The sequence below is a fragment of the Mastigoproctus giganteus genome, chromosome 5, assembly GCF_048544385.1.
Source record: "Mastigoproctus giganteus isolate SK-2022 chromosome 5, ASM4854438v1, whole genome shotgun sequence".
In the NCBI taxonomy this organism is placed as follows: Eukaryota; Metazoa; Arthropoda; class Arachnida; order Uropygi; family Thelyphonidae; genus Mastigoproctus; species Mastigoproctus giganteus.
In genome coordinates, this window is record NC_143579.1 from 35,267,680 (window position 1) to 35,282,109 (window position 14,430).

Below are 14,430 nucleotides of genomic sequence, written 5' to 3' on the forward strand. Positions count from 1 at the left end.
CCGCAGAGCTCAATAAATCTGCCATTGCCGAGCACTATTGGGAAAAACAACACCAGATCTCCCCCGACAACGCTGTCATCCTTGACCGGGCGCATAGATTCTGGGACCGCAAGTGGCTGGAAAGTCTGTGGATTGGATCCTCTGGTAACAATAGTATAAACAGAGACAGGGGAGTTAGGCTTCACCCCTTTTCGAGGCGGTGGTTTTGACAAGAGACAAACGTTTTAATTTTCCACGTGTCCAGACCACTTCTGGTTCTGGTACAAGTGAAAGGAATGCTGAGTATGCGCCTGGTCATCCATGTGTGCCGTGAACCTGGTATTTAAGGATGTGTCATTTAAATCTCACTATTACTGAGGAAGGAGGAAGATACCTCCGAAAGCTCTAGTGTTTTTTTATCGTCTTTTTATCGCTTTTATATTTATATTTTAATGCATTTTAACTTATTTACTTATTTTACTTTTGTTATAGTTTAGTTTTTTGTAAATGATTAAAAGTTTTTTGTAAATATTATTTTACAGTCTTTTCTATCATTTTATTTTATTTTATTTCATTATTCAATCAGTCATAAACGGTTGGTGTGTGTGTTTAAAATTGGTAATTCTGAATATGTACTCACAATATTCAAGTTCTGCATTCCCTATTCCAAAGTGACATCATATTTCTGATATCCCTATAATGTCTGCATTGGATAATAATCAATATTGTATTTCAATTCAATTCATCAAATTTATTTACTGTACTCCCAGTACAAACATACAATTATTTTTTTTCACATACCTCACCCAGAATAGGATGGAGTGCAATTGGGCAGTATGAACCAGGATTGGTTTCCTTTTATATGTCCTTCATAAATTCTTTTTGGAGTTTCTTTTCTTTTCACTCAGATAAATGGATTGTGATCCTCTGCTAGATATTTATTTTATAGGAGTAACAGCACCTGTGGAGCCTCTGTGAAACATCAAATTCAGTAAGTTCTGAAGATAAGCGTAGAAAAAGTGACATAAAAACAAGTGAAACGATGGCAATTTTCCAACTGACTGTAGAAATGTATCTATTGGAGAAGTTAATTTTTTTTAATGAATAAAGAGGAAGGAATAATTTTCATATGAAATCATCAGTATTGGCCATCATTTATATCACAAGACAACATATACTTCAAATTATATAATACATGAACTTCATATAAATTAACCATATTAAATATTACAGAAACATCTCTCTTCATAGAGCCTGAGACATAGCTGAGTGGTCAGAGTACAACAGCAGTGGTACACAAGTTTGAGCTGACTGTCCATATAACTGATAAATACAGTAACATTCTTGAATTCTCTATCTTGTAAACTCTATGACCCTAAGTGGCTGTCCTAGGACATAAACAGAAAACATATCTATTTATTTATAACTCTAAATTAATGCATTTTTCATATTAACTAATCTCTCTATACATTAAAAAAGTTTTTTTCCTAGTGATATTTATTCGAGCCAATGGGAGAAGAAGGTGAGGCAATTACGTGACTACAAATACAATTAATTATTGACAACTACCTCCATAACGTTCACCAACCTCGTGCACGTGCTTACCTATCTAACATTTGATGTTCCATTGTAATGTTTTTTGTATATTAATGAATATTGTACACAGTATTTGTAAATAGTTTAGTACTTTGTAAATATTTTAAATATTTGTATAGTTTGTAAATATTCCTCATGCATTATGGAATCCAAAGCAAAAGGCCTTTTTCCTAAGTGACCTATGAAAACAAGGGTAAATAATTACATAGTGATATTTATTCGACCTTGAGAATGCCGAGCACTACAATTGCACAGGTAAATAATTACATAGGTCATTTCCTGTTAGATATCGATCGGTACGTATCAACAGGTGTGTCTTTTTACGTAGAAAAGATTTGACTTACTCCGTATACCACTACATTTTATGTAGAAAAGCGTGTGTGGGGGTAGGCGAGCAAAGCGAGCAGGGGGCAAAACCCCCTAGTATACATTAATGAAGTTTTGCTAAATATGATTTTATAGTGGTTTTACAAATGCAAAACAGAAACAGTTTGTATCTGAATAACTGAATAACTTTTAATATAAATAAATATATTTTCTGTTTATAGTCTAGGATAACCACACAGTCACATGTTTTTTTTTTGTTATTTGGTTTTTAGGAGCATTAGCAACTAAGGCCATATTGCTCTGGGATAGGCGTCTCCGTAGCCAGGTGGGAAGAAGCAGCAGTGCGTAGCACACGCTTCTTGATTAGAGCGGGGTTCGAGCCGATCACCACCAAATAAGGAGGATGCGGAAAGGTCAGGGAATGACCACCGCATATCCCAGAGCAATATGGCCTTAGATGCTAATGCTCCTAAAAACCAAATAACTAACTAACTAACTAACTAAGCTCTGGGATATGCGGTGGTCATTCCCTGACCTTTCCACATCCTCCGTATTTGGTGGTGGTGACGGGCTCGAACCCCGGTCTAATCAAGAAGCGTGTACTACGCACTGCTGCTCCTTCCCACCTGGCTAGCTACGGAGGTGCCGTACAGTCAGATGAGTTCGCAAGATAGAGAGAGAATACAAAAAACAGCACTGTATTTAGCAGTAACATGAGCTTGAACCACAGTTACTCAAAGCATGTGTACTTATGCACCCTAATGCCTAACCACTCGGCTACAGCATCCTTTTTATAGTTATATATTACTACTAAAGATTCTTTTAAATCATATTAAATTCTTTTTAATTAATATTTAAACTAAAGGCCTCAGAAAAATACTTTACCTTGTAGCTGAGATAGAAGCAACTGTTTTCTCTGATAACAGTCTTCAAATGATTTCTTACTCTCTATTACTTGATTATTATTTTCATTCAAAACATAAATAACAACAATTACAGCAACAAAAACTGCTGTATACAAGAATATCAGGACATATGAACCTCTCCTTAGGCTGGCATTCATGGTTAAATCTATCAAAAATATGAATAAATTTTAAGACTTGTAAAAATTATATATAAAGAAATTTTTATTTTATTATTAAAAACTATAAAATGCAATCCAAGTGTATGATATAATTTATTTCTAGAATTACATATTTTTTCAGAATTTAGGAATGCATTCTACTTATTAATTGAGATAGATGCAGTATTATAATGATTAGGAAGAAACAAGTACCATTTAAACATATACTCTAAGAAAGGTATTCATTTGTTATGCAGGAGTAAAAATAGTATAAAAAGGAATTCAAGAATGTGTAGACCATCCTATGTGAATTTGTTGGAAAATTAACGAATATGGCATGTGATGCAAGAAAGCAAGCATATGAGCTTATGTAATATCAGCCAAAAAAAAACAATTTCACACATCCTCTAAAGGTTTGTTCAGAAGTTGATAGCTGAAATAAATTGAATTTATTTCAGCTATCAACTTCCACAACAACACATGGAAGTTTGTTCCAGCAATCAACTACCTGGTGACTAAATGCAAATTTCCATACATCCATTCTACAATTGTCTTTTCCTCAATTTCAATTTATGAAATTGAGGAAAAGACAACTGTTCAGATTTCCGCTTGCTCAGATTGTGAACCCTTCAGGTTCACAATCTGAGCAAGCGGAAGAATCCCATCAGTAATAGTAATGGAAGCATGTGATGCAAGAAAACAAGCGTATGAGTTTATGTAGCATCAACCAAAAAAAAAAAAAAAAAAACAATTTCACACATCCATTGCCTCTAAAAGTTTGTACAGTTCCTCCTTGAATTTATTTAAGCTATCAACTTCCACAACGACAGATGGAAGTTTGTTCCAGCAATTAACGCTTAACAGCAATTAAAACTACCCGCTAGCTAAAGACAAATTGTCACACATCTATTCTACAACCATCTTTTCTTAATTTGAAGCTATGCCCCCCTGAGGTTCGTAATCTGAGCAAGCGGAAGTATTACATTAGAATTCAGTGTGCTAAACCTAATCAAAGCTTTATACACTTCGATTAGATTGCCGCACAGGTGCCTGGTCTCCAGACTCTGCAATTTCCAGAACTTAAGCCATTCTTGGTAAGGAACCCCTTTGTTCCCATCACCAATCTTGTAGCCCTTCTCTGTACTCATTCTAGTAACTCTATATCCTTCCTAAATTTGAGGCCCCAGACATGTAAGCAGTACTCACGGCTTGACCTGAACAATGCCTTATATAAAGGGATAATCACCTTCTTTTCTCTACTAGAAAAATTCCTGTATATCATTCACAATACCCCATGACCTGCTCTGGCAGCTTAACTGCATTACTCAGAAAACTTCATATCTGAATGCATAATTACTCCCACATCTTTTTCATTTTCTAATATCCTAAGTGTAGTACCACACACTTGGGACGTTTCTCTTGGGTTACTTCTATCCATACATAGTACTTTGCATTTGTCAATGTTAAACTTCAGTTGCCACAACTCAGCCCATCTACCCAAATTTTCTGGATCCTGTTGCAGTAGCACACTGTGATTACTGTCATTAACACCCTGCCAACTTTTGTATCATCTGCAAACTTTGACATTAAGCCTAATATACCTTCATCAATATCATTGATAAATATACAAAACGACAATAGGCCCAACACTGAACCCTGAAGGACTCACTAATAACATTAGCCCACGAAGAGCAGCAATAACTGGGTGGTACTACACTCAGGGTAGTGTAATACCACCCAGTTGACTCAGGGTAGTGTAGTACCATCCAGGTAGTGTATCAACTGGGTGTTACGTTTCTCTGGGGTTACTTCTACCCATGTGCAGTACTTTACATTTGTCACTGTTAAACTTCAATTGCCACCTCTCAGCCCATCTGTCCAATTTTTCCAGATCCCGTTGCAGTAGTGTACTATCATTACTGTCATTAACAACTCTGCCAACCTTCGTAACGTCTGCAAACCTAGACATTAATCCTGATATACCTTCATCAATATCATTGATAAATACCAAAAAAAAAACAATGGCCCCAACACCAACCCCTGGGGAACTTCACTAATAACTTTAGTCCATGAAGAGTATTATCCACTGATAACCACTATCTGTCTTCTCCCACTCAACCATCCTTTTATCCATTGTAGCAACTTGTCCTTAATTTCATACTGCTCCAATTTGTACGGTAATGTTCCATGTGCCACAGTATCAAAAGCTTTGCTAAATTTCAAGTATATGATATCAAAATTATTCTTTGCATCCAATTCTTTTGTGACCACATAATAGTATCTGATCAAATTTGTCAGACAAGACTTTCCATTAACAAATCAATGCTGTGTCTGAACTATAACTGCAGTCTTGTCTAGATGATTCCGCACCACTTCCTAAACCAATTGAGGTTTATAAGGCCTTGAATGGATTGAGCAAGCTCAGTGCCAATGAGATTCTTTCTCTTGTTCAGATTACTCACCCGAGGGGGCATAAATGAGAAATTCAAATTGAGGAAAGACAATTGTAAAATAGATGTGTGGAAATTCACCTTTAGCCAACGGGTGGTTGATAGTTGGAACAAACTTCCATCTGTGACGTAGGGGAGGTCAGCAACTTAAATAAGTTCAAGGCAGAACTAGACAAACATTTGAAGTGAATGGATGGGTGTTCTTTTTTTTTTTTTTGGCTGATGCTATATAAGTTTGCTTTCTTGCATCGTATGCTCTGCTAATGCCCCATGACATGCTCTAGCAGTCTGTCTGCATTGCTCAGAAAACTTCATATCTGACTGCACAATTACTCCCAAGTCTCTTTCATTTTCTACCACCCTAAGGGTAATACGACACAGTTAGTTCATTTCTCTGGGGTTACTTCTACCCATATGCAGTACTTTGCATTTGTCAATGTTAAACTTCAGTTGCCACTTCTATCCATCTGCCCAACTTTTCTAGATCCTGTTCAGTAGCACACTGCCATTATTGTCATTAACAACCCTGCCAACCTTTGTACCATCTGCATTTTGGACAATAAGCCTAATATACTTTTATCGATATCATTGATAAATATACAAAACAACAGCGGGCCCAACACAAAACCCTGGGGAACTCCTCTAATAACATTAGTCCATGAAGAGCAGTGTCTGTTGATTACCACTCTGTCATCTCCCAGTCAACCATCCTTTTACCCATAGTAGCAACTTACCCTTAATAACATACTACTCCAATTTGTATAATAGTCTTCCATGTGCAACAGTATAAAAAGATCTCCTGAAATGCAAGTATATGATATCAAAATTATTTTTTGCATCCAGTTCCTTTGTAACCCACATCGTAGTATCCAATCAAATTTGTCAGACAAGACTTTCCCTTAAGAAATGCATACTGTGTCTAAATTATTGCTACAGTCTTGTCTAGATGATCCTGCAATGCTTCTTTAACCAGTGACTCCTGATTCCAAGGATGCTCTCATAATTATGGCTAAGGGTCGCTTACTTCCTTTGCGACCTCCTTTAATATAACTGGTAGATCCCTTCCACTCCAAGTGACTTTCCTCTGTTTAACTTCAACAATTTTTCCTTCACTTTGCTCTCAGTTATTACAAAATCATTAAGTTCCCTGTTAGAGTTTAATAAGCTTCTGTCATTCACTTTCCTAAAGAATTCCCCATGTATGAGGAATTCGTTAGGGAAGAAATGTAGCAGCAAAAAGATGCTCACTCCCTTTAAAGTCTCTGAACAACCATGTGATATCATGTCAATACAGAACTCATGTAATGCTAACATCTGTATTAGCATGCATGCTTCCAAAACTCCCCTTCTTCCCACAGTCAGTGCATGTGCGAGAATGGGCAATGTTGGTTGCATGGAAAAGGGTCAACTATGGTCTACTCTGTTTAATAATGGCCATGTGATCTTATAAAATTTACAGTTCAAATAACTACATTCATAATAGTGTTGAATAGCCAATACTTTCCCACAGAGAGATTTTTGATGCACAATGCAGTGAATTCCATTTGGAGGTCAGGTCAATATCTATCACATTCTTGGTTATTCTACCCATAAGCACAATGTTTTTACCAATCATATATTTTGCACCATCAGTTGGAACTCCTACCAGGTTTTTAATATTCGATCCTAACTTTTCAAAAGCTTTTGACACTGTTGCGCATGGAAGTCTATTTTACAAATTGGAGCAGAATGGTATTAAGGATAAGTTGCTACAATGGATAAAAGGATGGTTGAGTGGGAGAAGACAGAGGGTGGTAATCAATAGGTGCTGCTCTTCGTGGACTAATGTTATTAGTGGAGTCCCACAGGGTTCGGGGTTGGGTCCACTGTTGTTTTGTATATTTATCAATGATATTGATGAAGGTATATAAGGCTTAATGTCGAAGTTTGCAGATGATACAAAGAGGTTGGCAGGGTTGTTAATGACAGCAATGGCAGTGTGCTACTGCAACAGGATCTAGATAATTTGGGCAGATGGGCTAAGAAGTGGCAAGTGAAGTTTAACCTTGACAAATGCAAAGTACTGCATATGGGTAGAAGTAACCCCAGAGAAATGTACCAACTGTGTGGTACTACACTTAAGGTGGTAGAAAATGAAAAAGACCTGGGAGTAATTGTGCAGTCAGATATGAAGTTTTCTGAGCAATGCAGACAGGCTGCCAGGGCAGGTCATGGGGTTTTGTCAATGATATATAGGAATTTTGCTAGCAGGTAAAAGGAGGTGATTGTCCCTCTGTATAAGGCAATGGGCAGGCCATACCTTGGCCTGCCCATTGCTGGTCTGGAGGCCTCATTTTAGGAAGGATGTAGATTTGTTTGAGCGTGTACAGAGAAGGGCAACAAGATTGATGAGGGGAATGAAGGGATCCTCTTACCAAGAGAGGCTTAAGTTCTGCAAATTGCAGCAGCTGGAGACTAGGCACCTGCGCGATGATCTGACTGAGGTGTATAAGGCCTTGAATGGATTGAGCACGCTGAATTCTAATGGGATCCTTCCACTTGTTCAGATTACAAACCTAAGGGTGCATAAATTCAAATTAAGAAAAAACAGATGTAGAATAAATGTTAGGAAATTTGCCTTTAGCCAGCGGGTGGTTAATTGCTGGAATAAACTTCCATCTGTCGTTGTGGAAGTTGATAGGTTAAATAAATTTAAGGAGGAACTGGACAGGCATTTGGAGGGAATGGTGTGATTTTTTTTTTTTTTTTTGGCTGATGCTGCATAAGCTCATACACTTGCTTTCTTGCATCACATGCCACTACTACTACTACTAATAGACTGGCAAAAATGTTCTAAAAGATTTTCACCTGTAGTTGTTCCAAGTAGATCAGCTAAATTTTCAGCTGGTACAAAATTATCACTAATTCCGCATATGAACATAAGGACTGTGTCATTTACATCAGTACTGTCATCCAGTGTCATACTAAAATATTTCATTTGTTTTTTGTTTTCCAAAAGTTGTTTCGAACAAATTCTTTCTAATACCTTCTACTCTTTGCATATTTCTTTGTCGAGACAAACTAATGTCTTGTATCACTGTTTGCTTCTCCAGACATTCTTTTAACAAAACATTTAACAAATTCACCATCACTGACCGGCTTACTTTCAAAAGCAATCAAATGTGAAACTTGATAACTCGCACTTACAGCAGATATATTTATTCACTGATCCGTTTTCAGTGTATTTTGTTGTTTTCTTAATTCATTTTGTAACTTTGAACACTTTTCTTTTGCAACACTCCTTTATATAGATCATAAGATTTATGCTTGGTATCACAGTGTCGTTTTAAATTATATTCTTTAAAAACTGACAGAATCTCCTGACACTGCTTTTTCATCATACTCAATGAAGAAATGGTCTTCAATCCACCTTTGATCAAAACCCCAACACTGCAAATCGACTTTCCTCTTTCAGAACATGAATTTTTAATTCAATACAATGAACAAGTTATATCAAAATAGTAGAATTTCATGATATGAAAATACTGATACATACATAACTGTAGGCGCCTCCGTAGCAAGGTGGGCAGGAGCAGCAGTGTGTAGCACGCGCTTCTTGATCTAGACTGGGGTTCGAGCCCGTGACCACCAAATATGGAGAATGCGAAAGGTCAGAGAATGACCACTGCATATACACGGAGCAATATGACCTTAGTTGCTAATGCTCCTAAAAACCTAACAACATAACTGTATTTAGCGTACATATGACTGCACCAAACTACACTGAAAGGACAGAATTCGTAGGATACCTGGTTCCTGGGCAATGCAACGCGGTCACTCCTGCAATACTTGGCAGGTATATAGATACACTGCATTCACGCAGATGCTAATTCAATGTCAATATGGATAAATGTCGTGAGTTAACCAACTTTGAAAGAAAGATGATAGTGGGTGCCTGACGCATGGGTCACTCTATCGCGGAGGTGGTACAGAAATTGCACCGTCCCTGTTCAACAGTATCAAGAGTGTATCACGAATATGCCATTTCTGGAATAACATCTCATCATGGACAGCGCTGTGGACAGAGAAAGGTGGTGGATGAACGTGGCTGTCGACATCTGTCTCGCATTATTTCAGCCAACCAGAGGGCAACAGTGGCAAAAATCACCAGCGACTTCAACGAGGGAGGTGCCAGAAATGTCTCCTCCAAGACCATCAGGTGATCATTAGCCACAATAAGTTATGGGAGCTGCCGACCCACCAGAGTCCCATTGCTAACACCACAACACAGGACTCTACGCCTCAACTGGATGAAAGAATATCGGCACTGGACCTTGGATGATTGGAGACGGGTCTCCTGGTCTGATTAGTCCTGTTTCCAATTATTTCGAGTGGACGAGAGGGTGCATAACTGGCAGAAACTGCACAAAGCTATGCATCCATCTGTCAACAAGGAACTGTTCAGGCAGGTGGACAGTCGGTAATGGCCTGAGGCATGTTCAACTGGCACACGCTGGGACCTCTGGTACGTCTAGACACATCTCTGAATGGTCCAGGTTACATGTCCATCCTTGCAGACTATCTGCATCCCTTCATGGCCATCGTGCATACCCAGAGTAATGGACTCTTCCAGCAAAAAATGCGCCTCCCCACAGAGCCGTGGTGACAAGAACATGATTCGAAGAACATTCTGCAGATTTTACCACCATGGAATGGCCTCCCATTCACTGGACATGAACCCTGTGGAGCGTCTTTGGGATGCTCTTGAAAGGTTTGTTCTAGCTTTGGATCCTCCACCCAGGAATGCGACGGAATTATGGACAGTGGTGCAGCAAGCATGGATGCAAATATCTGTGGAACACTTTCGTGAACTGGTGGATTCAATGCCTTGCTGTGTGATTGCCCTTATCCGGGTGAAAGGTGGGTCTACCTGTTACTAGGTAGGTATCCCATGATTTCTCTCCAATTAGTGTACATGTACACGTTTGATACAGTTGAGCTCGATGCCTGCATGCTTGTACACGCAGTAGCTCGACTCTAAAATGCTGTTTTTGTTCACTTTCTGCACAGACCACATAAAAGTTATTCACGGGCTGTATCTGGTCCTCAGGCCGTAGGTTGGACACAACTGCAACCAAGGGCTTATCAGCAAGAAGGTGAGCAAGAGGACCAAGTTAGCTGTGTACGTCCACCTATGTACCAACCTTGGATACAGCTGTGAGTCATGGACCCTTTCCTTCCAGTATCAAAGCCGAATGCAGGCTGCCGTGATTAGGCACTTTCATAGAGTGGAACAAAAGGCAAGACAAGACCAAGTCCACAATCAAACTATACGGGTAGCACCAAATGTATATCCACTTCAAATGCAAATACAAAAAGTCCAACTTTGTGTGGCCATCATCAGAATGAATGACAACCAGTTTCCACGTTCAGCCTGGGAAGAAAAACCCTCTGAGGTGCAACCAAGGGGGAGGCCTCATGTGAAATGGGAAGATAACATCCAGAACAGCCTGGCTGGCTGAGATAGGAGTGGCATGGAGACTGGTCACTCCTCTCTCAGATATTTTCCTGCCACAAGCAACAGGTCAGAACCGTTGCTCATGAGAGGAAAAGATATCTCAATGAAACCTCAACAGCTAATAAAAGAGGAGAGACTAAGTAAGTAAATTAACATTCAATAGTTAATTTAATTAATCAGTAAATTTCCTTACCGGTGATGTGTTTTTTTATTTTCATTTATATTATTTTGAATTTCAATTATTTTTCTGACAAAAGAATCAGGTAACAGTTAAGGGAAAAAAAGAAAAGGAAAAAACCTGCATTGGATTTGACCATGTATATCCAAAGTAATAAAAACACAGACATAGATGAAATTGTTCTATCCATTATACTGTTCATTTGATTACAAATACATTTACAATGTCAGTATATACAAAAATGAGGCATACAGAGTTTTTTTTTAGTTAATTCTCTGTAAGCTTGTTCCCATCATTTTCCAGTACTACCACACTGCTTGACAAAATTAACAGAACATGTAGAAAATGTGGTGTAATTCATGCAGCTTACAATGAAGCAGGACAAAATTTGGTATGGTACCATAGAATATCAGAGAAATGAGGAGACAGCAAGAAACTTCACAGGTATAAGGGACATTTATAGGGATTGTATATGAATTACTAAAAAGGTCAAATTATAGAAGTCGATATAAGATGCTCAAAAATATGGTCACATGACATCAGTACAGCATATGATCCACTCCAACAGCTAAACAGGCCTGACAGTGGTGCACCATGTTCAATATAAGCGTAAGTGACAATAAGATTCTGTGGCCCCAAACACCATCTTCCACAAGCGCAGACTTAGCTGACCAAGAAGTTGGCTGTCGGTGTGCAATGCAACATCCAAGGGTGTTCCACATGTGTTCCATCAGATTTAAGTCTGCTAATCGTGCTGGCCATAGCAGTTGTTGGATATCTTCAGTTTCAAGATATTCCTCCACCACTCTACCACTCTATGTACAGCGGCATTGTTATGCATGTAATGAAAATCTGGGCCAACTGCACACCTAAAAAGTCACACATAGGGTTCAAGGATCTGTTCTCAGTACCTCTGTGAAGTTATGGTATCCCTGTTAAAATCACAAATGGCCTGTGGCCATTGTTCATTATTCCACCTCACATGAGAACACTGCCTCCACCATAAGTATCTCTTTCTCTGGTGTTGGAGGGATGATACCGCATTCCTTGTTGTCCCCAGATGAAATAACATCTAGAATATGTATGTAGGCTAAAACAGGAGTCATTAGAAAACAGAACTGTACCCCATTTGTCAGGGCTCCAAGTCACATGTTCATTTGGCCAGTTTCAACGAGTTCTGTGGTGGTTTGGGGTTAATATGATACAAACTACTGGCTTCCTTGCATAGAGTCCACTTGAATCGAACCTTCTTAACACAGTTCGGTTGGAAATATTTTTACCTGTGGCAGCAGTAACCTCGAGAGACAGTTGATGACAGGACATCATAGGGTTCTATCTTGCTGTTAGAGCCAGACAGTGGTCTGTTCTGGTTACTGCAGCCCTCAGGTGACCTTGGCCAGCTTTTTTAGTAATGGTTCCTGTCTCCCGAAATTGCTTCCATAGTGCTGAGATGACACTGTGTGACACAATAAGCCAACGTGCCACCTCTGCTTGCCTGATATCAAGTCATTCAATGGCCTGCAATCTCAAAGAAACATCTGAACAATGATGACTTGCCATCCTGACTACTAGAGTTGTGGCCATCCTGACTACTAGAGTTGTGGCTATCCCACTGAGCAAGAGCCAAAAAACAGGAATGAAGTGATGTAGTCGCAACCTGTAGTTTTATAGGCATGAATAATTTGCATAATATGCAGCTCTGTAAGTGGTACATCAATTTCTCTTGGATACTCAGAATTTGCATGCCAGGATGCCTATTACATGAAATATTTGCCTTTGGTGACACTGTTCACAATAAAATATTTGTGAAAAACACTTTATTCTGTAAATTTTGTCAAATAGTGTACTACTACTACTAGAAATAATAATAATAGTAATAATAAAATCAAATGCTCACAATATGGTTATCAGACATCCATGGTTTTAGAGAAGGGTTCCTGAAATCGACTACCTGTCACAGAATGTCCTCAATTTCTTAAGCAGGTTCCTGAAAATGTGGCTCCCAAGACCTGTAGATTACACTGGTCTGCATCTTAAGAAACTGCTGATAAGAAATATGAACTACATTTTTAATGAAAATATCGAAAGTTACTGGAAATTTTCTCTATCAAGTCAGAATTTTTTAAAGATAAAAAAATAACAGAAATATTTCTGGAAAAAATACAAAATTTATTTTGTATTTTTACAGATTTTACAAATAGGTTATTTTTATATAAAAATAACAATAAAAATACATAAAAACAGAAATATCACAGCTTGTGATTTCCTCTAATGCATACATGGCTGTAAACATTTTTCATATACACTAGACTGATTTAAACATGCACCTTTTTTGATTTCCTCAGGCATATACATTCAGTGGCTGTTGCTCTTTTTAGCAGTAGATGGCAATCATATCAAGATTCCATCCACCTTGGTGCCTGTTTTCCTATTTCTTTTATATACTGATGGAATCCCCCCCACCTTCTTTGTTTAAACTTACTAAATTTTCTAGAAAATAGTTCGAATGATGGTGCAAGAAGTGTACCTTAACACTGCTATTGCAGCCTAGTTTCCTGAACTTAGCATTAGCATTAGTAGAGGCATATGATGCAAGAAAGCAAGCTTATGCAGCATCAGCCAAATAAAAAAAAAAAAAAAAAAACCACTCCCATTTCACCCCTCCGTTCGTTCGAAATACCTGTCCAGCTGAGCCTTAAATTTATTTAGGCTATCAACTTCCACAACAGGGGATGGAAGTCTGTTCCACCAACCAACTGCTGGCTAAAGGCAAATTTTCGCACATCTATCCTACATCTGTATTTCCTCAATTTGAATTTATGCCCTCTCAGGTGATTATTCTGAGCAAGAGGAAGTATCCAATCGGCATTTAGCATGCTCAAACAATTCAAGCCTTTATACACCTCTATCAGATCACCTCCCCGGTGCCTAGTCTCCAGACACTGTAATTTGCAAACCTTAAGCCTTTCTTCGTAAGAGCAACCTTTTGTTCCATTCACTAATCTTGTTGCCCTTCTCTGTACTCGTTCCAGCAGCTGTACATCCTTCTTGAAATGAGGCCTCCAGACCTGTATACAGTACTCAAGGTGTGGCCTGACCATTGCCTTATACAAGGGAATAATCACCTACTTATCCCTGCTAGAAAAATTTCTGTATATCATTGACAAGACACCATGAGCTACTCTTGCAGCCCGTCTGTACTGCTCAGAGAAATTCATATCTGCCTGCATAATTACCCCCATGTCCTTTTCATTCTCTACCACTGTCAGTGTAGTACCACAGAGTTGATATGTTGCTCTGGGGTTACTGTTTCCCATATGTAGTACTTTACATTTGTCAA

General features: G+C 38.5%; 1 protein-coding gene across 1 annotated transcript in view; it reads right to left on the reverse strand.

Annotated features, from left to right (window-relative positions):
- LOC150085300 (uncharacterized) overlaps positions 1-13,129 on the reverse strand; it is a 134,006-nt gene extending 120,877 nt beyond the window's left edge. The window contains exons 1-2 of the mRNA XM_090374520.1: positions 12,988-13,129; positions 2,788-2,973 (exon numbers count right to left, since the gene is read on the reverse strand). Of these exons, the coding sequence (XP_090230646.1) occupies positions 2,788-2,965 (178 nt within the window). The 5' untranslated portion in view covers positions 2,966-2,973; positions 12,988-13,129. The remainder of the gene's footprint in view (positions 1-2,787; positions 2,974-12,987) is intronic.
- Between the last annotated feature and the right edge of the window lie 1,301 nt (positions 13,130-14,430).